The 25,226-nt window shown below is 27.9% G+C and overlaps 2 protein-coding genes across 4 annotated transcripts in view; one reads left to right on the top strand and one right to left on the bottom strand.

The window, feature by feature from the left end:
• The window catches only part of LOC127278083 (allatostatins), a 46,341-nt gene extending 22,880 nt beyond the window's left edge, over positions 1 to 23,461 (top strand). The window contains exons 2-3 of the mRNA XM_051299612.1: positions 13,401 to 13,656; positions 19,863 to 23,461. Of these exons, the coding sequence (XP_051155569.1) occupies positions 13,447 to 13,656; positions 19,863 to 20,210 (558 nt within the window). The 5' untranslated portion in view covers positions 13,401 to 13,446 and the 3' untranslated portion in view covers positions 20,211 to 23,461. The remainder of the gene's footprint in view (positions 1 to 13,400; positions 13,657 to 19,862) is intronic.
• On the bottom strand, positions 3,186 to 5,695 carry LOC127278084 (uncharacterized). 3 transcript variants are annotated; one of them, XM_051299614.1, is made up of 5 exons: positions 5,514 to 5,694; positions 5,278 to 5,302; positions 4,728 to 5,083; positions 3,593 to 3,672; positions 3,186 to 3,406 (listed from the first exon to the last, which is right to left on the bottom strand). In XM_051299614.1, the coding sequence occupies exons 3-5, from the start codon at positions 5,051 to 5,053 to the stop codon at positions 3,273 to 3,275; spliced, it is 540 nt and encodes a 179-aa protein (XP_051155571.1). In that variant the 5' UTR covers positions 5,054 to 5,083; positions 5,278 to 5,302; positions 5,514 to 5,694; the 3' UTR covers positions 3,186 to 3,272. The 3 variants fall into 3 exon arrangements, with proteins under 3 accessions (XP_051155571.1, XP_051155570.1, XP_051155572.1); XM_051299613.1 differs by lacking the exon at positions 5,278 to 5,302; XM_051299615.1 differs by lacking the exons at positions 4,728 to 5,083; positions 5,278 to 5,302 and having other exon boundaries at positions 5,514 to 5,695.
• Positions 23,462 to 25,226: the final 1,765 nt, after the last annotated feature.

The following is a 25,226-nucleotide window of genomic DNA, read 5'->3' as shown; positions in this document are numbered from 1 at the left end:
AAATTAGACATTTCAATAATAATATTAAAATGTGTTCTCAATTGTGAAAACCCCCATAGCACCGAAACTTTCCTAAAGATTTTCTAAAGATTTATTAAAATTTTCAGGAAAGTTTCCCGCTAAACATTTAAATTTTTACACAATTTTCACTAAACATTGCAATTAAATATTCCCAACATTTCAAATAAATCTTTAGGAAATCTTTAGGAAAGTTTCGGTGCTGTGGGGGAAGGAACACTTTTTGCATCTTTTTTCCCAGAATACGCGCATACTAAAACCATTTTCACTTAAATGTTAATTATTAATTAAAGTTAATATTTAGTTAGCCACCAATAAGGATTCTTTAATTCGAGGAATGGAAAAGGAAATTGAAAATGGATACAATAATTATAATATAAATCAAATTAATGATATTTCAATTAATTTCAAAAATTAGAAATTAAATTTAAAAAATAAAATTTATCTTTGAATAGTTTCAAAATCAATAATAATAAATTAATTAAATTCAAATGAAAATCAATTTAGATTCGCCAGGGTTGCCCTATACTGTGCTCATTTATTTGATTCAATCAAAATTTGCGGTTGTTTGAAAATAAATTTTTTTTTCTGAGTGTAATTTTTAAAAAGAAAAATTTGCTTAACAATTCTTAAGAATTTATTAGGCTTTTTTTCTGAAATCTTTCATTGTTGGGAAAAAGCACATATTATTAAGTTTTTGCGCAGACTGACTATTTCCCCCCCCCCCCTATATATATATATATAATCCGAGTTTCGATATTTGAAATAACTTTCGTTGCCGTTACGCTGTAGACTTTTTCTGAATAAATAACATTTTACTTAAGTCAAGGGATTTGAAAGAAACGTGATCATTTCATTTCACAAAGAACTTCTTTCGTCACTTCCGGTTTGTAAAATCCTTTCTAACAAAGAGATAAGGAAGGGGAGTTGGATTTGTGAATATACGCGAGCTTTCCAAGTTCTTTACACAGATTTTAGGATTCCATAGAAATGGATATACATCTATATAAGAAAAAAGGGATGATACATCATGAAAAATATTTTTTGACATTCTATAAGAAATTTATTTTTTTTTCATTTTTTTTTATTTAATAAAAAGAATTTTTCTATTAATAACTAAAATATAATAATAAATAAACTAAAATAATAAAATAGGGTAAGAATTTTCTTAAACGGTTTGATTAACGAATTTAATTTTCAATGTTAAATGTTTTTTTTTTACTCAAAATAAGTATTTAAAAATAATTTTCTTTTCTAAATTTAAGAAATATAAAACTTAATTGTTTTTTAGTGAAATTATTAGACAATTGCAAATAAAATTCTATTATTTTTAAATCTCCCATGGCGAAAAAAAATTCTCGATAATTTTTCAACGTGGGAGATTTTCATCCTACGCAATTCTGTTATATATACTGATATATATATGTCATATAAAACATAAAGAGTTGCGTTTTAATTTTAACGTAATATTATATTTCATGAAGTTTATTAAAGTTTGGTATGCTTATTCATTACTAACATAAAATCTTAAATTAGACAGGATTTTCATTTTTTTAAAAATCTATATCTAGGAGTTTTTAACCTTGCTGATTACGAATCTAAAGTCAGATTTTCAAAATTCAAAAAGACGGATTCAATGTGGCGAAAGATCTTTGTTTAAAATTTTTATATTCAATTAATTATAAGCAAATTAATATTCATCGTTCGTTAATTCGTTTATTTACAATTATTATTAAATTGCAATTTATATATCACGTTTTTTTTTGTTAGTCGACACATTTTTAATTTTTTTTCATTGAAATAAAAATTTGTAGAGTAAGGATTTTCCCTTCCGGAATGTTTAATAAAAAGTTGAGAAAAATTCGATCCTTGGAAGGAATAAAATAACATAAAAATTGTATGTTATTAATATTGTTTATTGTCACAAAACAACAAACTACGTTTCGATGACTTGTTTCGTCATCATCTTCAGATTAAATCTAATGAAAATATTTATAATTTTATTTATAACACCACATTATCTTTTTTTTAATAATAAAGTAATAACAATTACCAAAAAATTAATTGAACCGTTACATCTTAGCGTTAGAAAATTTTATATTGCACAGACTATGCTGACACGTCAGGTTTTTAGACCAGTATCGTCAAGACTAAAATTGAAAATACAAAATTTAAAATCTAAATGAAATAGAGGAGTCAATAAACTTAGATGTAAACAGCACGTGGAAGTGAAATATTTTCAGAAAAATAGAATCACGAGTCTAATTTGGAAATTAAAGGGAAGTATAATTTGTTTAGATACATTATGTCTTCTTTTTTGTTAATAGTGGAATTATTAATTTTTATGTGTAACATTTCTGAAAAACATCGTTTTTTATAATTTTGTTCACGGTCTAGTATAAGAACATTATCCCAGTCAAACTCGTGATTCAATTCTGATCGATGTAATGGTACTACTGATTGAGCCGATGTTTTATTTTTAGTTTTTTATGCTCATTAATACGTGTTTTTAATGAACGTTTAGATTTTCCAATGTAATTCGCTGGACAGTTTTTACAATTAAATTGTTTATAAACATTGTTTATAAATTTAATTGTAAAAACTGTCCAGCGAATTACACTGGAGAATCTAAACGTTCATTAAAGGAGCTTCTACAACAACTTGCAATCTGTATTGCTTTGCAACTTGCTTTGCATTTTGCTCAGCATTTTGCTTTATGCGCGCGCAACGACTCGAAAATTTCACGTACCGCTCATTCCTGAAATTTATACATATTATCATTTGATGTTTAAAAAAAAAAAAATAAACATTTGTGTTTTTTGATGAGATGAGCAGTGATAAAAAAATAGTTTGATTAATTAATTAATGTGCGTGAAATGAATAAAAGTGTTTGTGATTTAATGACATAAGTTTTATTATTTTTCCTTTTATGCGTCATTTTAAGGTAATTAGTTGTAAATATGTCACTATGTGTTATATTTCATTTATTAATATTATTTATTATATACATTTATTTATATTGATGTATAAAGTTGATCAGAATTAAAAAAAAATGAAAAAAATGATATACAAATGTAAAACTAAGATCTTTTGTGGTTAATACTTTATATACTCTGAAATAAATAATGAATATAGTGCGTGGGGGAATAAATAAAGAAACTTTTAAATTTGTGTAATGTTGTTATTTATTTATTATTTAAATTTAAGAACTGCAAAGAACTTTAAATGTTATTTTTTATTTTGGAACAAATCTCTTAATTCAAAATAGCAGAGTTTCCTTTTTTTTCGGGAATCTTCACCCATGCGTCCCACAGAACCTCCTCCTGGCGCTGTAAAAGGATATCGTTCCTTGCATTATCCCGGGCCGGAAAGTGTCTAAATATATTGTCTGAAAGTATTTATTCAAAGTAAATAGAAATTTGTTAATCATACAGTTTCGTGGCCATAATTATTTAGTTGATTAAAATAATGGCATAAATTATAACAAATTAAGTTAAAAAAAAATAAAGATTATAATTTATATTCGTTTTTAGTTCTTTTAAAATAAATATTTATAAATATTTATAAACTTTACCTCCACTGTTGTCAGTCATTTCCACATCTTCATCAGATGACTCTACATTTTCTTTTTGGAAAGGGTGATTAGTAGTCGTTCTACAAAAAAAACACATTATGTTAAAAAATATATTATTACGTTTAAAAAATACACTAGCAACTTATACGCGCGCTTCAGCGCGCGTAAACATTGGGTTTCCATCGTTAAATAAATTAAAAATCAATTCAATTTTGATAGGATTACATGGGTTAACTGTCGGTCATCATTTTTGGAACGTATATAAGCCAAGAAATTCGTTTTGACATGTCCAGAAATTTTTTTGAAAAAAATTAATCAATAAATTCAATCTTCATCAAAATTGACGTTAGGTTGCTGGATAAAAATCGAATAAAAATCAGTCCAATTTTTGTTTGATTGCTTATGGGTTATAATGTAAGTTATAATTTTTGAAAGGTATTTTAGCCAAAAAAATCATTGGCACATGTCCGGAAATTCTTTTTTTAAATTATGCCAAATATACAATCTTCATGAAAATTGGATCTATAATGTAAACCTGATATTGACCAAAAATTCAGTTCTTTAAAAATTAAATTAAAGCAAATCTATTGGTTGAATACTTATTTAGTCAATTAAAAAATATTTTCCAAGTTAAAAAATGTCTTTTTTACTTTAATTTTATAAAACATTGTCACTTAAATTTAAGTCATTACTTTTTTTTAAAATTGAGTTTTTAAATATCCCTTTTTAAAATGAAATTTATCGTATAGAAAGTAAAAAGTATTCATCAATAGAAAAAAATATTTCTGTTATAATCTTATACTTCCAAAAGACCATTTCTTTATTCGTTTCTATGCAAAAGTTATAGTCTCGTTAAAAAAAAATGAATATATCTATCAGCTTTCGAGGTTGAACAGATAAGTAATTACTAATAAGATGATTAATTGCTTTTAATTAATTTACTTTTTCGCGCTTTGATTATTTACCTTAGAATTTTTTAAATAAGTTTTTCAAAAGGACCATTCAACATAATAATTTTTAAAAAATAATTATATAAAACAAATTCTCAATTATATCGGAATTTAAAATGAATTAAATATTAATGCCAACAAAAATGGGACAAATTTAATATTATTATATTAAAGACTTAACTTACTTCAACGTAATTGCTAATCTTAACTCCGACGACAATGGGATTCTGCGACTTCTTTTTACGAGACTCGGTCCAATAATGTCGTGGAGTATTTTGAAGGCTTTTACTGATAAACGAGACATTTCCTTAAATTTCTCGTGATCGCAATTGGCATAATATAAAAATAGACACTCGTATGCACCATAATGGTCTCGGAGTGCAACACTTATTTGAGGTCTCACATGCCAGCGTCTATTTGACCGATTTTGATGATAAATAAATTCGAGGCAATAAACAATCAATTTTAGCCATTGCAGATATAATAAAGCGGTGTAAAGAGGAAGCAACATTTTTCCGCCTTATTTTAATAAATTCCTAACCTATAAAAAATTTAGGCTATTTAACTGTTTTCATAAAGCAAATATACATATTATATAACCATGTATTAAATTAAAAAAAATACTACATAAATTTAACTTTTAATGAACAAAATTTTTGTTATATATATATATATATATATCAATTGGAATGGAATTTATTTAATATAAATTAAATTATAAATCGGTCAACTTACCGGTAACCGGACACTTTGCTGTTTTCTGTCAAATAAACAATATAACACATTGTGCGATAATTGTTTACAATAATATACTGTATACGGATGGATATACACGTACATACACGTACGTACTTATCGCCTGACAATTAACCCTCATAAAAAATTTTACAATAAAAGAAACAGCACTGTTAACTTATATGTTATAACTTTCCAAAGTATACACTATATTTTTATATCAGTGTTAATCTTACCTCGACATACAATAGGAAGACGTCGCAAATTAATAATCAATCCTAATTACTGCGGTGACTCAAATTCATTAATTACAATTGTTTATAAATTAATCAATTGTTAATTAATAATTAATTTATAACATTGCAGCAGAGATTAGTTCTGATTGCAAACAGTGAATGTTATTGAATTTGAGGAATGACCGGAATGTGAATGGAACGTGAAATTTTCGAGTCGTTGCGCGCGCATAAAGCAAAATGCTGAGCAAAATGCAAAGCAAGTTGCAAAGCAATACAGATTGCAAGTTGTTGTAGAAGCTCCTTAAAAGCTAATACAACTGACAGCTGACGACAGTGCGTAAATAATCAGAACTGGGAAATTACAACTCAACGTCTGTATTGTTGCACGAAAGCAGAGTTGGGTAGTAACTGAATTTTTTGTGCATATTAGGCTGTGTCAGTTCATCGAGATATTTCGAGTTCAAGATATGACGTCAGAGGCCTGGAGTGACAACAAACAGACGACACAATGTTATTCTTACGGGGAAGAAAATTTGTTTCCACTTTCATCAATTTTATTCATACTTTAAACACGGAAAACGCTTGTTGACATCTAATAAAATTAAAATGTGGGTTGATAATTAATTTTGTTATATATTTTATTCATTTGCATTGATAGATTTTCTGAATTCGTGATAAAATATAAATATTGAGGTTCGAAAAGTTTGTTTGCTAATCACATTTTACATTAAAATTTATTAAACAATATCCAGTATGCATGTTATTAAAAAAGATATAAAATATATATTTTAAGTGGGAATTACCGCAGCAGTAAAAGATTTCAAGTTAGTAAACAAATACCTCTAACCTCAAAATTTATATTTTATCACGAATTCAGAGAATCTATAAATGCAATTGAATCAAATATATAGCAAAATTAATTATCAGCACACATTTTAATTTTATTATATGTCAACAAGCGTTTTCCGTGTTTAAAGTATGAATAAAATTGATGAAAGTGGAAACAAATTTTCTTCCCCGTAAGAATAACATTGTGTCGTCTGTTTGTTGTCACTCCAGGCCTCTGACGTCATATCTTGAACTCGAAATATCTCGATGAACTGACACAGCCTAATATGCACAAAAAATTCAGTTACTACCCAACTCTGCTTTCGTGCAACAATACAGACGTTGAGTTGTAATTTCCCAGTTCTGATTATTTACGCACTGTCGTCAGCTGTCAGTTGTATTAGTCAAAGATATTTTTATTAATAGACAATAATTTTAGGCAAAATATTTCCACATGCAATTACTTATTTATATAAAATTTGTGGATTTAATAAGTTAGGTGTAAAATTACTAATATTTTTATTAAAATTAGACAGTTTACTCAAATATGACATCCATTTTTCTAGTAATATTTTAGTAACATTTTTATCCATCACAAATTTATCCTTTACCCTGTATCCTATAACGACTTTTATCCTCTATCTTTACAACTTTTTACCCACCTTTTTTTCTGTGTTTATAAGATGATATCTTCTATTGTTTTCGATTATTATTATTATTTAATACATATATTTATATTCAAAACCACGAGGCTTCTAACAATTATGCAAATGTTTGAATTCGAAAATTCAAATTTCGTTTAAAGGATTAAACTAATCGATGAAGAAAATAATATTATTTAGCATCACTTTCTTCTGATGGCTATTGTTGCCCTTTTATTATAAAGTTCTGAAAATAAATTCCTGAGAAAATGAGAAGCATTGTGAGAGAAATTCGATACCAAATTGCTTTCTTAACACCTTCATTCGTAATGTATAATAAATGAAATAACAATTATTTATTGATTTACATCTAAATATTTCACTTTGATAGACGGTACAATATTATTCCAGTTTTAAATTAAATGCGTGGGATTGCATTTACTTTGGAATCAGTTAAAATTAAGGTTTAAATTAGGGTCAGCCTTTCAGAGTTGAAGGAATAAAGGAATATTTAATGTTTAGTAATTCAAAGTGTTCTCAAAATAAATCGCCAATGAACAGCTCCTTAATTAAATGCTTCCGGAAATGTTATTTTTTTTTTTTGGCTAAACCATCCGAAATGAATAATCTTCAGCGCGTAATAGACAAAGCATAAAGAAAGGAAACATTTAGGTTTTGCATTTACAATGAAATTTGGATCAGTTTTATGGAATTGGTGGATGAACCATGCAGGATTTAATTACCAAGATCATCAAAATTGGTTGAAGAGAAACCCAAGTTATATGCAGTCCGTTATTTCGTTTCCCGAAATTTTGCCAACGATTAGACCAACCTTAAACCAAAGTTAGCTCAATCAAAGTAATTAAATCTTCTAATCTGTTTCCTTGAAATTTTGCCAACTGTCGATCCAACGTTGACCCATAGTTTGACCGACCAAATATTTAAAGTCATCTAAGTTGCATTTGCCAAAATTTAGCCAAATATTTGAAAACTTTGGATAAATAAATAAATAAATTTTTGTAAATGATTTCCCAATTGTGCGAAAAAGCAGAAAATTTTTCTAAATGATAATAGAACTTCATAAAATGAAATCACGTGATATTTAATAAGAGAAAAACATTGTTCGAAATATATCTATTAATAGATATATATATATATACTCGAGGGTCAGTAGGTTTCATGAACTTGTGAGGTATCATAGAAATCAGTTCCGCAGAGTGGATACAAAAAAAAAGGAGAGAAGAAAGCAACTCTTACCCTTTCAAATACTCTTTGCATTTCTTCCACTTATTACAATTGTTCTGATGTCGTGCTATAAAGTTTTACTGAGATCTTTTTTGTACCAGTGACTACTAATAACCCAAGGGTGAAAAATTGTTATGACCTCTGAGATGAAAGCTGTACAAGTTCATATTGTTCCTAGAAGTACCTCTCGCTCTTGTTGAGATTCTCTCGCATCGTTCTAGATCTAATAAGGTCAAAAAAAAAAGAAAAAAAAAATGAATTCACATATTTTCAAATAAAAAAAGTTCTTTATTCATAAGACCAAAACAATTGATCTCTCGGAAATTGAAAATTTTTTTTAGCAAATAATTATTATTTTATTAAAAATATAATATAAAAATATTGCTAAATGATTTATGTTAAATGCAAAAATTGAAAAATAATTTTTTATAATTTCCTGAGAAATCTTTTCTTAAAAAAAATATTCGAATTCCTATTAGTCAAGAGTATTTTTCCTTGGGATATATAATTAATAAGAAATGTCAATAAGTAATAACGATGGAAAATGAAAAATGATCCAGACTAAAAAAAAAGTAAGAGATGAGACTTGGCACGATTGAAATATGTTAAAGCAATATGTTTAAGCGACAGATGTGATGAAATCGGAAATGCCTGCAAAACTTAATACAATATTTTGAGATTCCGGAGATGAGACGCTAAAACTTGACAAGAAATTACCCAGGATTTCCGGAGAGAGAAATCCCAGAAGCGTGACCCTTCTACTTGTGGAGGATGTAATCTTGAGCAAACAACCCCCCCGTTGAGACTCTACTGTCTCGTGAAAATTATGAAAGGTTTTTCGAGTTTCATCTTATATCATAAGTTATCACACTTTTCCTCTTCCTAAATTTCTATTTTATATTTTAATCTCTTTCTCCCCTCATATAACAAGTCAATGGTACTAGTTTTTTTTCTTCCATTTTATTTTTCTCCATCTTCTTCCTTTTTTAATTTAAAATCAAATAAATGCAAATTTTATTTTTCCATTTCCAAACTAGAAATTTTTAATTCACAGTAAAAAAAAAAAGAGAGAGAGAGTTGGAATAAAAAATTTAAAATCTATAAGCATCAGGGTTCAGCTAACCCTCAAGATATAAATTCAATTTTAAACACAGGGGAGCGTGTTCGAATTGCTATACTATTTGAAAAAATGATGAACCTCTATTCCGTTTTTCATTCACTATATTGCGTGTGCATTTTTTTTTCTCCCCTTTATAAAAAAGCAGGAAAAATATTTCGTTTCTATAAATTTCAATGAAACTGAAATAAATACTATTCGTACAACCGGTAAAAGGCAATTTTCAAAAAAAAAAAAAAAATAATTGAATCCCAGCTATCTACATGTTATATAATAAAGTAACAAATAATCTTGAAAACTAATTTAAGTCCTTAATTGGAAGTGTAAATGGATAAAAAGAAAAGAGAACATTTAAGCTCTTCCATTTCAACTTTTGCTTAATATATATATATATTGTGTTCAGAAAAGTGAGAATAAATTTTTTCCCAAGTAATGAAGAAATATTGTGAATTAAAAAAATGAAAGTTTGAAAATCATCTGAGAAATGTAAAATCTTATTTATAAATAAAGAATATCAAAAACGAAATGTAATTGACATTTATACATTATACATACTCGGCTTACTCAATAACTAAACGGTAGAAAGGGGAGATTTTCAAATATTTTTAAAATTGAAAATTCTTTGATAATAAACATTTTTTTTTTTTTTTAAATTCAATTTTGACAAATCGATTCGTAATGTCCTTAATATCCTAAATCTGCGTTTATCTCAATTTTTCTGAAAAATGGATAGGTTTTGAAAAATTGCTCCTCAATTTAAGCATTTATTTGTCACGGAATAAAATTCATTAAAATAACAAATAGTCGAAACACAATGAAAGAGAATTTAATTATAATTTTTGTTTAGGGTCTAAAAAATATTTAGGAAAATTCAAAAATATTCAAGAAAATACACAAAATATAATTATTATTAAATTTTGAAAAATTCAAAAACACAATTAGGAATAATCATAAAAGAAATAATTAAAAAAATTAAAAAAAATTAAAATTTTCAAAAGAATTAAATAATAAAAGAAAAATTTCAGTAAAGGAAATCAAATAAAATAGAAATTCAAATCAAAGATTGACTTAAAAGTCATATTAACAAAATTTAACAAATTATAAACAGAGAAATCACTGATTTTTTCATTAAATAAATCTTCTTACCAAAATTGGAATTAATTATTATTCATCTACTGACAATTGTCACGACACAAAAAAAAAAGAAACAAAACTTGAAAACTCTTTAGCTGAAGGTTGTTGATAAAGAAATGAAGAATTAACAAAATTTTCAACCTCGTGTTTTTCGTTGCTATGGAAACGATCTTTATTTATTGTTTGCTTCTCAAATACCAAACGGAAGTTAATTTAACAAAAATTAATAATTTAAAAAGAAAATAGCAATATTTAGACCACAAAAAGTTATACAATAATTTGCCCAAGATAAATCTTTATCATAAAAATAATTTAATAAATTACTACAAATCAATGTTCAAAAAATGAGAATATTCAAAACATTGTTTTACAATCAAACGACAGAGATTAAATTAAGCTATTTGACCAAAGTTAAGTCTCACAAAATATTTATTTATTTATTATTTATTTTCTTTTTCAACAAACTTGTTATATCAAACAACTTCACAATTGTGAAATATTCACTTATATTAATTCAGATATTAAACTCAACCCTTAATGCGGGGAACAAATAATAATTTCAACCACTTTTAGTGGGAACAAAACTGTATATCGGTTCAACCACCTGAATTACCTTTATGATTTCTTTATATTTCTTAATTTTCCAAACTAATAATGTGGCAACTTTTATTCATTAGAAGTCCCACATTTGGCAAAGTTGATGATACTTCAGTTTGTGTTATTTCGCAATATGAATTTCACTAATCCCAAATCATTGACGAAATAACAATTAATTTGAATCAATAATTAAATATTTAAAATTAGATAATTTATGTATGTGTGCGGGTGTTGCATTTGATGTTTGTTTATAATTGATAAAAATGTTTATACCGACTAGTAACAATTATTATTTACAATAAATAATAATCTAAAAAAAAAATAAAAATTTTGCGGAATTCCGTCCTTAACATCCTCCAGATAAAATTATTTAATAGCAATATTATGTTTAATTTAAACATAATATTAATTTCATTATTCAAATTGAAAATAATTTAAGTCAATAATTTTATAATTCAAAAGAAATTGTGATTTGTGAAATTAATTAAATTTAACTACGTCACGAATGTAATTAATTTTTTGACAGATTTTTCTATAAATATATATATATATATAAATTGATTGAATAAGTTATAAAAACCTTTAAGCTTAGGAATATAAGAAATTTTTTTTATATTTAAAGTACAGTGTGATAAGAAGGTGGGCGTTGATGGTATTATTGACTTGAGAAGCACCTGTTCAGAAATTTTATTCTGTAATAGAACTGCTTTTCCATCTTTTTCCACCCACTTCCTGAAAGCTATTTATTCGTCTTTTCCTCATCCTCCTCCTTATATCTTCTCACTTCTGCTCGTAGCGCAGTTATTGCTATCTTGTCCTGACTCTCCAGTGTCAGTGGAGTGTGATAAAATCTGTGGCTTAGAGCTATTACGACAGCTCAAATCTCCTTCGTCGAAAATGCTTATTACCACTCCTAATGGGATCTCTATTTTAATTTTAATAACCGATTTATATCCATTACAGTCATTTCGTATTTCATAAATTATGAACCATCTTTATATTTCTTTATTTTCAATTTTATAAAAAATAATTATTTCATTTTTATTTAAAAAATATTTTTCAAATATTAAAATATATATCAGAATTAAATTTAAATTACAAATACAATTTTTTATTTAATTTGATAAAATTTCTCTCTGCTAACGTTCTCTGTTACAATCAGCTAATCATAATTTTTGATTTATATTCATTCTTTAAAAAAAATTTTTTTATAATTTATAATAAAACAAATATTTTATAAAAATTATTATCTACGATTTCAATAAGAACCACTCAACTAGGGAAAGTGACTCAGATGAGAGATCTGGGAGTTACAATATCATTTAATGAACATAGAGGATTACAGTGAGGAAAATAATAATGTTATGACAACCGTTAGTAATTTATTATTTGCTTCTTAATTAAGTTAATTGTTTGTTTTAAGTTTAATACAAGGGAAAGTAATTGCAAAGAGGTAGCCGAGTGGTTGGTAATTCACTTTTGTTACAGAAATCATAATTATTTAAATGTAAATCCAGAAAATTTATAACTTGACTGATACTATTAATTTTTGACAATAATTAATTAGCTTCAAATGTTTGGTAAATAATTTAATTCCTAAGATTCCTAAGACCAATTTCTGAATTCGAAAATTGTATTGATACAATTTGTAAAAATGTTTAAGCGTAAAAATAAAGAAATCATCTGTATTGTATCTATAAACTAAATATGAAGGAAATATTCTTGCCTTATATCTCCTTAGTGACTTTCAAGCCTGAGGCAAAAGTTCCTCTATATTGATCGCAATTTAGTATATTTACGTTTTTTTTTAAAGAAATGTCAGAAAATAGTCATTTTTCATATAAAGATTTAGAATTTGTTTAAAATTTACAAAAAGTATTATTTGTTTCTTCAAACTGCGAAGAAATTAACATATATATAAGGAAATTATATTAATTTTAAATTTCTTTAATCATTTAATTTATCAATAATATAATTATTTTCATCAATAGTTATAATAACATTGTGCAAATAATTATTAATAACAGAAATAAAAATGTATTTAAATAGTGCAGTGTGGAAGAGAAACTCATTACATAACAATTAACAAACTTTCTGAAAATGCCTTAAGGCTTATCATGGTTAAAATATTTCAATCTCTGTTTACGCGATAAAGTTTACCCTTTCCTTTGGAAGTGATATTACTATAGTACTCAGCAATTACAATTTATAGTTTAATAAATTAAAAATAACTTCAATATATATGTATTAATTTTATTTAAATATTTCATTCTATAGTTGAAAATATATATTTATAAATATATTTTTTTAAAACTTTTGTTTCAGAAATTTCTATCAACTGTTGAAAAATCAAGAAAGTATAAACACAATAATGAAGATAACATTATTCATCTTTTCTTTGCTGAGCACTTTAAGTATCTTTTCTTCAGCATTGGAAGCAAGTACATATTCTGATAGAGAAAATAATGCCAATTTAGATTATGCTGCTAATAGTCGATCTTCACAATATTTACCAATGAAGAGATATACATACGTCTCCGAATATAAAAGACTACCACTTTACAATTTTGGCATTGGAAAGGTATATTTTACGCTGACATTCTTTTGCAAAAATTTAAAAACTAGTTCATTTCATTACATTCCCTCACTACAACAGTTGTTTCAGAATATCCTACGGACGTCCTAGAAATATCGGGAAATCCCTAGAATGTCCTTAGAACGTCAATGGCACATTCTAGGGATATCATAATTTCTCCGAACCAAGTGATATTCCCAAAACGTTCTAAAATATTCTGAATATACGGTTGCTATGAGGGTTAAACTTTTTATTTTGATAATTTTTTAGAAATAGATTTGAAATATTTTTAAAATAAATAGTTATTTATAGAACATTCTTTCTTTACATTGTTATATAATTTTTATGTTGAGTCCTAAGAAAAAAGAGATTATTTATAGGGTATTCGAAGTCACTTGAATCTTTTCCAATAATCCGATTATACAATTGACCTACCTTAAACGAAATGTAAAACAAAACTTTATGCTGTTTGATCTTTCACTGAATGGTTATTCCTAAGTTGTCAAAGTTTTTGTTTTCTAAAGATTTTACACGATACCTTTTGCTACTGACAAAAATTGTTTTGAATTCGATGAAAATACAAAAATTAATATTAAATAATTATAATTTAGATAATTATTATCAAGTGCATCATTTAATTGCAAAAAAAACTTCCGGTTTATGATCATTGTCTGCATATAATAGACACTGAAATATACTACTGGAACGTGCACTGACCATTTAAACCATAATTACAGCGGTTCCATATGTAGGCGAAATCGTGCTATCGTTGCAAGCGTCGTCAACCCTCTGTTCCATCTACTTATTGCACTCCCCTTGGTGACATAAGAAGGGGAGAGGATTAAGTAGATAGAGCAGTGGGTTGTACTGTGGGGTTTCAGATATTTCTAACGTTAATCAATATTCATCAATCTCTCTCACAAGTGCAGATGTTGCCGTGCGTTTATATCTTTAGTCGACCGGGTATCTTTCGAAAATAAAACACAAAAATTATTTATTTAAAAACAAGAATAGAAATATTTATTATAAAATTTAATTTCCTCTCGGAGCGAGGTTGTGCTCAGGACGAGAATTAGGTAAAGACTGAATGAAAAAATGGCGACAGGGTTTTCAAAGCGTCGCTTGGGAAAAGAGAAAAACGATAAAATTAAGGAAAATTATTGTAGTTGAACAAGGATGGAAAAAGGTGTAAAAAGAGAGGGTAAGGAGTGTACAGAGTACATTGCCGGGCTACTCGAACGGACCGATTTTATGATATGGGCGGCCGTAGGTACCTAGGAAAGGATGGCATGATCGCCAGGCCAGCAAGAGAGCTCACTTTAAGAAATACAAAAATTTAAATATTGAAAATATACATTAAATATTCTGAACACAACCATATTGCAAATACATAAAATTACAAGTATTAATGAAAATGTTGTATTAATATATATTATTTGTGTGTGTGTATTTGTATACATGTTTGTGCATTTTTAGATTAGTGTAATATATAAAATATAATTATAAAGTTTATATTGTCCAAAATGTGGAAATAAATTTCCAGACGCCACATATCCAACTTTCACTTTTCCTAGGTCGTCTAAGGCAGGTTTTCCACTAGGTATCCTTACTAATGACTCTAATAGTGGTGCCCTAAAAGTGATGAGTCGAGAATTTGTCTTCTCGTATACTCATATCGTGTGTCGTAAGAGGCGACTAAAGAGGAAATTGTGAACACAATACTCTTCTGGAAGCAGGGTGCGACTTCGGTCTGGAAGCAAAACCTCCGGGTGGTCCCCGTTGGAAGTACACGAGGCTTATCACCGCTAACTCACGTCCACTCCCGTTGGGGTGTTATCGGGGCTAATACGACTGTAACTAACTGCTTCTCCATTTCATCAGGCACTCTCTTCTTGCACTCTAGACATCGTCTATCTTGTAGGAAAAAAAGAAGTCATCACAAGGAATTCTGTATCGTAAGAGGTTTTTTCCATTCCTGTAGTTCCTTATGGTGAAATCAGCTGAAAAGATAGGCCATGAACATCGAGATTATAGTCCTCCATGGACCCGGGTGACCAATTAGATTTCGGCCCCTATCTTTTAAGGCTAGCGCATCGCTGTACTTAACAGCCAAATGAAAGTACTCATGAAGATCATTTTGAACAATAGATAGCAGTAGATATCAGAGCCAAGGAGTCTGAGGAAAGAGAGATCGATTCCTTTTTCAGTTGACCGTGCTTGATACCATCCGAAAAGAATAGTGTAGACGTACCCCATCACGCGTCGTAAAAGGCGACCAAAGAGGGAAGTTAGTCTGGATTGTTGATTGGATAGAATCATCATACAGGCACTCGATTCTGAGTCTAATGATTCCATGCAGATAGAATGATCGCTAAGGCTTGCTCTGGCAAGTACTTATTTTTGTTCCATTTCGGTTGTGTTAGACTCGTGAAGGCAGTGGTTGAAAGCCCACATCGCTAAGAGCGAAATGTTTGAAAGGAGATCGAAAACGTAGAATCGAATCTCTGTGAATAATGTCGACGTGTGAGTAGTGTTATAACAACTTGGCTACTGTCCTGCAGAGGCACTAGGGATTGAAAAGTGTCAGCCTTTTATCGGTGGTCTCTACAAGTTTTATCTAAACTTCACAGAAAGCGACCGTTTCGAATTGAAGTGCGATTTATCGCTTGTAACGATAGAGTATCGTAGTATAGTGGCGTGGCGAAAAGAGAGAAAGTAGACAGCGTAATTAGTAGTGTCTCTCTCTTCCCCCACCACTAGGAGTCACCTAGCTGCTAGTGATATACCTTTCGTCTCGCACCTTTTTCCTCAGTCTTCTTCCGACTCGTCTAGAGGTGCTTCTCTGACGATTGGAAACGACTCACCCCTGGCTAGTTGGTGCTCAGTAGAGGTGCGTCTCTCTGAACACCAGAGCCTTCCTCACTTCCTAGAAGGAGCTGTACTTGTTCCTGTAGGCGCTCCTGCGGAACAGTAACACCCTTCGCCTTCCTTCCTCCTGGTAAATCGGACTTTCTATGGGCGCTTCCGTGGAAGACTGGTGAACCAGGTTACTCACTCACTTCCAAGGACCGTCCTTGACAAGTAGAGTCGCTCCTCTCTTGACAAAGATGATGCACTTGGTCGATTCCCCATCTCGAGGCGCTTCTCGGGTGGAGGAGACACCTAGTGAATATTACTTTGCACTAGCTTTGCGTCGGGCATGAATACTGGAACCGAATCCAATATCTAGCTTCTTCCCGATTACGAATAATAATCGACCTAGCGTGCACGACCCTAGTATCCGTCCGTACCGTATTCTAGGGGATAAATTCTAGAAAGTACCCCACGCGAAAGTAATATGCGTCGTCCTAATCAACATCTTCGCGAACGTGGTAGATATGTTTAAATCCGCTTTATTCTGAATTAATGAGCAACGCGTTCGGAGCTCAGCGAATGCTCCTCTAGAATAGCTAGTTCTTTCATCGTTATGTTTTCTAGAGATAAGTATTTTATTTGCATTGTATAGATTCTTTCGTTCTTATATTATTTTATGTAATAATTCATTTTTGTATATTTTATTATTCTTTTATTTAAACAATATATTCTCTTTCGAAGGTTTAAATAAAGACTCGTCAATGACTACGCCTCTCCTCTACATCATAGTAAGAAATAGTTACGAAATTAATCGAAACATAGATGGCGCTTCACGCCATCTAGCGAGATTTAAAATAACTAGTCAAAATAGGTACCCGGACTCTATCCGGCGAGCAAATCCTTTGGCAATAAAAGTCAGATCATTACACGCTATAGAAGATGATTTGCTGATCGTAATATATACAGTGTGAGAGTAACGAATCGACTTGCGAATTACTGAAACTGCCCACACAGCACAACATCTTACACCAGGCCTACAGCAGGCTTACATGTAAGGTTTGTAAGGTAACATCGTAAGCCCATAGTAGACTTACAGTAAACCTAAAATGTCCGCCTTACAGTAAGCTTACATGGTAGGGTCGAGGTAAGCTTACATGGTAGGGTCGAGGTAAGCTTACACGGTAAGGTCGAGGTAAGCTTACACGGTAAGGTCGAGGTAAGCTTACATGGTAGGGTCGAGGTAAGCTTACATGGTAGGGTCGAGGTAAGCTTACATGGTAGGGTCGAGGTAAGCTTACACGGTAAGGTCGAGGTAAGCTTATGAGTAAAGGCTGTGGTAAGGTTATTATTAAGTTGTAAGGTTGAGGTAAGGTTGTGGTAAGCTTACAAGGTAAGGCAAGTTATATTCAAATAATAATATTAATAATAAATAAATATTCAATAAAAAAATTTTTCTTTTGCCTTATTCTATTTTGGGAACCTATCATTTCGCAGAAAGTTTTGAAAACAAATTTGGGAGGAGTAGGATTCGAACCCGGGACCGAAGTATATACCTAACAACCTAACCAACTGAGCTAAACGGGGAACTGACAATGAGAAAAGTAATCTTACTTTTAAAGTGGAACCAAGAAGATAATCAACTCCTTAAAAGCAAGATTACTTTTCTCATTGTCAGTTCCCCGTTTAGCTCAGTTGGTTAGGTTGTTAGGTATATACTTCGGTCCCGGGTTCGAATCCTACTCCTCCCAAATTTGTTTTCAAAACTTTCTGCGAAATGATAGGTTCCCAAAATAGAATAAGGCAAAAGAAAAATTTTTTTATTGAATATTTATTTATTATTAATATTATTATTTGAATATAACTTGCCTTACCTTGTAAGCTTACCACAACCTTACCTCAACCTTACAACTTAATAATAACCTTACCACAGCCTTTACTCATAAGCTTACCTCGACCTTACCGTGTAAGCTTACCTCGACCCTACCATGTAAGCTTACCTCGACCCTACCATGTAAGCTTACCTCGACCTTACCGTGTAAGCTTACCTCGACCTTACCGTGTAAGCTTACCTCGACCCTACCATGTAAGCTTACTGTAAGGCGGACATTTTAGGTTTACTGTAAGTCTACTATGGGCTTACGATGTTACCTTACAAACCTTACATGTAAGCCTGCTGTAGGCCTGGTGTAAGATGTTGTGCTGTGTGGGTGAGAATAATTGTTGAACGTGGATATCTGTCTATAGGAGGCATTCCGTTCGTAAGCCGAAAGGCAAAGGTATACTGACTGAAAATTACGTTTTTATTTTTGTTGCTAATCGAGGCCAAGCCAATTATTCACCTGAATTAGAGTACGTTGTCAATGATTCGGATCTAAATATAGATCAAAATTTGTCAATTATCTATTTTAGAAAGGCTTAGTTCCTTCCCTGTATCAAAATCCGTACTGATTCTGAACTAATTTGAAATTAATACGAAACAGTCCCGTTTATAATTAGATTTCAAATTAAGTTTTTTTGAGCAGAATAAATCCGGATTGTTTACATGAATAAATTTCGGATTATTCTTAACTAATTTTAGATTAAGTTTTATTTATTTATTATATTATTTTAAAACATTACCAAAGAGTAATTTTAGGTCTGCTGAATACATACTTAAAGTGTGACTAAACAAAACTTTATAAATATTGTTGGATTTAGTTTAAATTACTATCTAGGGGGTTTTTAGAGTCGTTGATTATGAAATTGAAATCAAATTTAAAAACTCCTAAATGGCAGATGCGATTAGATTTTGATAAAACTGGACTTTTTGGGGTCGCTGATTACGAATTTGAAGTAAGATTATTAAAATCCAACATTGCAGATCAAAAATGACGATTGGAGTTTTAAAAAATCCATTGCCATTTTAGATTTTGAAAATCTGACTTAGAGTTAGTAATTAGCGCCCCTAAAATCCTGTAGATAGCAAAATCCGTCAATATTTATAAAATTTTGTCTGTTACATAAAATCCGCCATGTTTTTTGAGGTTAGGAAAAAGTTTTGACGTGAAGGAGCGAAACAGAATTGAGACTAAAGTCTACGAAGGATCAAACAGCAAATACAATTTTCTTTGTTTAACGGTGTTCCGTAATGGCAAGCAATGGTTATCTTTTAAAAATGAGGTACATTTAATTTGAAAAATATAATTCTCCAAATTCGGACAGAAATGGGAAAATCGGAAAAAATACCATTAATATTTCCTTTACTGTAGATCAAGGTATAATTAACAAAGCTTGAATTAACTTCCAGAAAGCAAAAGTCAATAAAAAATACTAAATTAATTAATTGTTTGCTTTTGTGTTTCATTTTTTGCATTAAACAGAGATCACGTCCATATGAATTTGGTGTGGGTAGACGAAGCAAAAACTATGGATTTGGTGTTGGTAAAAGATTTAATTTTGATGATCAATCCTATGACTATTTATCTGATGCATCCTATGATCCAAATCTCAACGATTTTGAAGATGGCCAATCACAATATAAACGCAGTCCACAACGATTTTCATTTGGAGTTGGAAAAAGATCAAGTGATTCAATATCGTCTATTCCCCAATCGTTGGTCAACAATTTAAAAAAAGAAAAAAATAATACACATGATCTTAATTTATATGAAGTTTACGATTTAATGAGAAGGATGAATAAGGAAGATGCTCTTTCGCAAAATCCTTAAATTCAAAAAAATTAAATTTATAATCTCAAAACATATTAATTTTTAAATCTTTTGTAATATTCTAAAAAAAACAGTATTATCAAGAATTCTATTTAAATTATTTATATGTTATATGTTTCGAAATTTTTTAAATCCCCTTAGTTAGGATTTTCTTAATATACGAAAGCCTGATTAAACTGAAAGTATTTCATTTGAAATTATATATATATATTTTTTTTTTTGACTTTAGTGGAAAAATTACAAACGCCTTATTTAGATATATGTGTAGATATACTGAACATATTTGGTAGAGTAAAATCTATTCTCTGATACTACACTGACATAACTGAACAAATTTTATTTATTCTCTTTTGATATAATTTATTTATTTAACGATAAATTAATTAAATAATTAATTTTTAATTAGAATTAAATAATTTTAAATTTGAATTAATTTATTACAATTTACGAATATTTGACATCCCACTTGGAAAGATTCCCCGGAAAGTGCCCCATGGAGGTTCTATCAGAATTCCGCCGAAACTTCCAACGTAATTCCGTCGGAATTCCAAATAATTTCCGATGAGATTCCGACGGAATTAGGACTCTAAAAATGGTGAAAAAAATTAATCGGAATTCCGTCGGAATCCCATCGGAAATTCTTTGGAACTCCGATGGAATTACGTTGGAAGTTCCGGCGGAATTTTGATAGAACCTCCAGGCGTCACTTTCCGGGGAATCTTTCCAAGTGGGATATTACATATTTGATTAATAATTGTTTCTCCTTTTATTTATTAGAGATAAAACAATGCACATTATCGTCATATCAATGTCATAAAAATAAAATTAAAAATAATACATATGTAAATTAAACTACGTATATATATATGAAACGCTACAATAAAAAATATTACAGGATAATTCTTATTCGCTGAAAAAATTAAGCAATCTGTTAATCTTTGAGTGTTATTATTAAAATTATCTCGTGAAATCACTCAAGTGTTATAGGTAACTGTAAATTTTTTTTTATAAGAGTTCTAAATTTCAGACACATATTTTTCTTTCTTTTAGAAGAAAAAAAAACTGCAAAAAAAAAACATATTCCAATACTTATCGTCAACCGAGGTAATTATGGCTGAAGGTTCTAAAAATTATTTATTTTATCATTTAAATATTGTTTTGCAACAAATATGAATTAATTAAATATGTATAATTACATAAAAATGTAAATAATTTTACAGTTGCAACATTTTACCAAATTACTATAAGCTTAACAATTTTTGTTATACGATGAAAACCTAAAATGAAATATTATATTTGATTACATTAAAAAATTAAACATAAATTTTTTTTTCTAATTTTTATTCACTTAAATTAATTATTAAGAAAATTATTTTTATTTTAAAAAATATCGATTCTTACTTATGAAAAGTTATTTCACTTCCTCCCACCTTACTTCAGCGCCACAATTTTTACTTATACTACAATCCAAGATGGACGCTATGTTCCTCCCATCTAAAGGTATATAGAGATCAGTGTGGCTAATGAAGATGAGTTGAGTTGAGCATCCATTGCCAACTGTTGATAAAAAAATTTATTTCACGTGTTCCTGAAAAATTCAATTTGTTAATTTATTATTAAAATTATAAAAAAATTTGTTTTATTAAAAAAATTTCTATATTCTTCCAGGTAAAATGTTTTATAATTTCAATAATATTAACAAGCTGAAATTGTAGGAAAATAGTGGAACAAGTGAAATAAATTTTTTATCGACAGTTGGGCATTTGCATTAAGTTACATTTTTGAGGTTATGTTGCAACCCTTGATAATTAAAATCAATAATTACCTTTGTTGACGTTATATTTATATATTTTGTTTTTTGTACGATTTTATATTAATTTTTTTTTTAAATAATGAAATATTCTAACTTATTTTAAATTTCACTTTATATGCAATTTACCACAAATACTACATATTTGGTACTAAAATATAACAGTTTTAATTAAAGATCATAAATGCTAAACTATTTGAACACATGTTGCTTCCTGCATTTGAACATAGTTGCATTTATATAGTCAAATACATATGTAATTAGAATGAAAATATTTCTTTAATATTTATAAAATAATGTTGGATGAATATTAGAACTCAAAAATTTTAATATACAATTTAAATGTCATTTATTTCTTTCAATTTTTAGAGAAAAAAAATTAATTTTTAATTGCATTAGTATTAAATAAATTAAAAAATATTTTTTTTTATTCAGTCAAATAAAATTATTTATATACTAGAATTTATTATTAAATTTATTTATTATTTTATTTAATTAAAATTTATTATCCAAAAAAAAAAGTAAAAACTTTCTTTTTAAGAAAATGATAATTATTTATATTTGTCGAAAAAAATAATTGTCCGATGACCGTTGGTATTGTGATTCCCCATATTAATCCTAAAAACAAAACATTAACAATAAATTGTAATTATTATTATTACAAAGGAGGAAATTGTATTATTTTAATTTCAAAATTTTGTACAATTTAAACGTCAAAGATGAATTTTGTGCAATAATAATTCTTTTTATGACAAAAAGAAATAATTGTTTATATTAAAAAAAAAAAAAAAGTTTTTATGTATATGCATACGCTTGAGGCTAAAAGCAATTTAAATAATGTGAATCTCTAAGGTAATGAGGTCAGTTCTTGAATCCAATTCTATGATTAAATAATTTTCTCCTCTTTGTCAAATTTAGTTTTCAGCTGTAAATAATTATCTTCAAATATATCCTAATAATAGTAAAATAATTTTTTCAGAATATTCTGAATAAATAATTTTATTATTCTAAATAATAAATTTTCAAAAAATAAAATAAAATATTTCATAAAATACAAAAAAAATAATAATCAGTATATTATTATAGAAAAATTCGAAACTATTATTTTATATTTTTTTAAACAAATATTTGTAGAAATTAATATATTTGTTTAATCGCAATTAAATCAATTTCATTAAAATTTAGATATTCAAAGTATATTTATATTTATTTAAATATTTTTTTAAATTACCATATTTGTTAAATATTTATAATTTGTTATAAATAAAAAAACATTTTTCCAATTTCAAAAGTAGGAAAACCATAATTTTAAACGACCCTGCATGTTTTTAGCGAAAAACAAAATTTTATCAACTTCGATTTTCGAAAGCTACATATCTGTTCAAAAAATATAAGTGCATTAATATATATATATATATATATATATATTGTTCAATAAGGCGAATGAAAAAAAAACTTTTTTCAATTATTGTATATTAATAAAAAAAAAAAAAAACCTTCACCAATAATGTTATTAGGAAATTTTCTAATTAGAAATTCTTATTTTAAGTATATAAGTTTATAAAAATGTACATTTAATTATTTAATAAGTATATTTGTTTTTTCTTAAAAAATCTTCATGTTAAAATAAATGTATTTTCTTTATATCAATGTGTTTCATTATTTCCATATTGGAATTTCTCTTTATTTCCATTATATATATATATAGTTTCTATTATGCAGTATATATATAATTTTAATACTTTGATATTATCTAAAGTTACAATGAAATTTAATAAAAAGTGGTTTTAAATTTCAATGATCGTTTGAAGGAAAAATAACGTTTTTTTAATGAAAAGAGGGTGTGATATATATCTCGATATAAAAAAAATTATTTTCATTTTATCTCATATTTCTCGTAAAGATTTTTTCAAAATTTTGTTTTTAAATTCAGAAAAATTATTCCCAAGTATAGTTTTTTAATTAGAAAACTGATACGCCTTTTATACTTACAGAATTCTGACTCTTTGTTATTACTTCATGGTTAAAAGTATGTTGTTAAAAAATTATAAACAGTACAAAATTTTATTTTCCAGTAAAAATGGCTGGAATTGAAAAATTTAATTCGGAAAATTCCCTCTTTTTTTTTTTAATTCCACGCATAGAATAGAAATTTATAAATTTGTATTCCTTTTAATTCATTTTTCACAAAATGTGAAATGGTTTTATTTTTTTTTTGATGCCGTATGCCACTTTTTAAATATTAAACATGGGGGACCACAAATGTTAAAAAAAATACTTTCAATATAATATTTTTTTTAATACAAGGTTAAAACTCATTTTTTTAAACAAAAATCGATTACCGTCACAGAAATCTACATTATCGACTGATTATTATTTTCCTGTTTTATCATCTGTCGGTAATGTAGATTTCTGTGTCGGTAATTGATTTTTATTTTTTAAAAATTAGTTTCTTAAAATCTTAAAATACATAATACAGTTATACATATTACAATATATACAAACACATATAACTTAACCTAAAACAAATACGCAACACAAATATTGCTCGCATTTACATTAAAATGAATGATTTGAACTGTTCTTATATACTAAGTAGCAGAAAGTTTCACCACTTGTGAGAAGCCGTTTAAAATGAAATAAATTATTTTTCAAATTTATTCAGTTTCTATTCCCGTTTGAGGATTAAAAAGTTTTACTATAGTTCAAACATGATTTAACAAAACTTTTTGTAATTAAAACTTTGTGAAATATATTCAATTGGAATTTGGTATAAAAAAGAATAAATTTTTCCAATATTCTTTTATATTTTAGGGGATTAAAAAAAAAGAGGGAATATTCCAGATTAAATGGAATAGAAAAATTTTAAACTTTAGAAAATATCTGATAATTTTAATTCCATTCTATTTCAGCCTTTTTACCGGATTATTAAATAATTTTTTAATTATATATTCAACAATAGATTTTAATTCAATATATTTTTTCCCCTGAAAGTGTATATAAAATGGATATACATATTAACAATCTGAATCTAGGTTTGAGATCAAAGTCGAACCCTGGCTCGACCTAATTTTTATTAAATTTTTCTTTGCATTAAAAGAACAAAAAAAAAACATTTTTCCTCAATCCTCCTTAATAATTTATTTTAAATACAAAAAATAACAGCTAAATTAAATAATAGTAAAAAAAAAAAGAAATAATCATTT

This window comes from Leptopilina boulardi, unplaced genomic scaffold, assembly GCF_019393585.1.
Source record: "Leptopilina boulardi isolate dan_hultmark-lab unplaced genomic scaffold, ZJU_Lbou_2.1 LbouV2_195, whole genome shotgun sequence".
Taxonomy (NCBI): Eukaryota; Metazoa; Arthropoda; class Insecta; order Hymenoptera; family Figitidae; genus Leptopilina; species Leptopilina boulardi.
This window is presented reverse-complemented; position numbering and strand designations above follow the sequence as displayed.

What these genes read in the sequence shown, in the direction of transcription:
- LOC127278084 (XM_051299614.1), bottom strand. Translation starts at nt 5,053, where the DNA reads ATGTTGCTTCCTCTTTACACCGCTTTATTATATCTGCAATGGCTAAAA. An exon ending in AGATTAGCAATTACGTTGAA is followed by an intron (nt 3,673 to 4,727) that starts GTAAGTTAAGTC and finishes TTTTTTTTGTAG; the next exon opens with AACGACTACTAATCACCCTT. An exon ending in AATGACTGACAACAGTGGAG is followed by an intron (nt 3,407 to 3,592) that starts GTAAAGTTTATA and finishes AAATACTTTCAG; the next exon opens with ACAATATATTTAGACACTTT.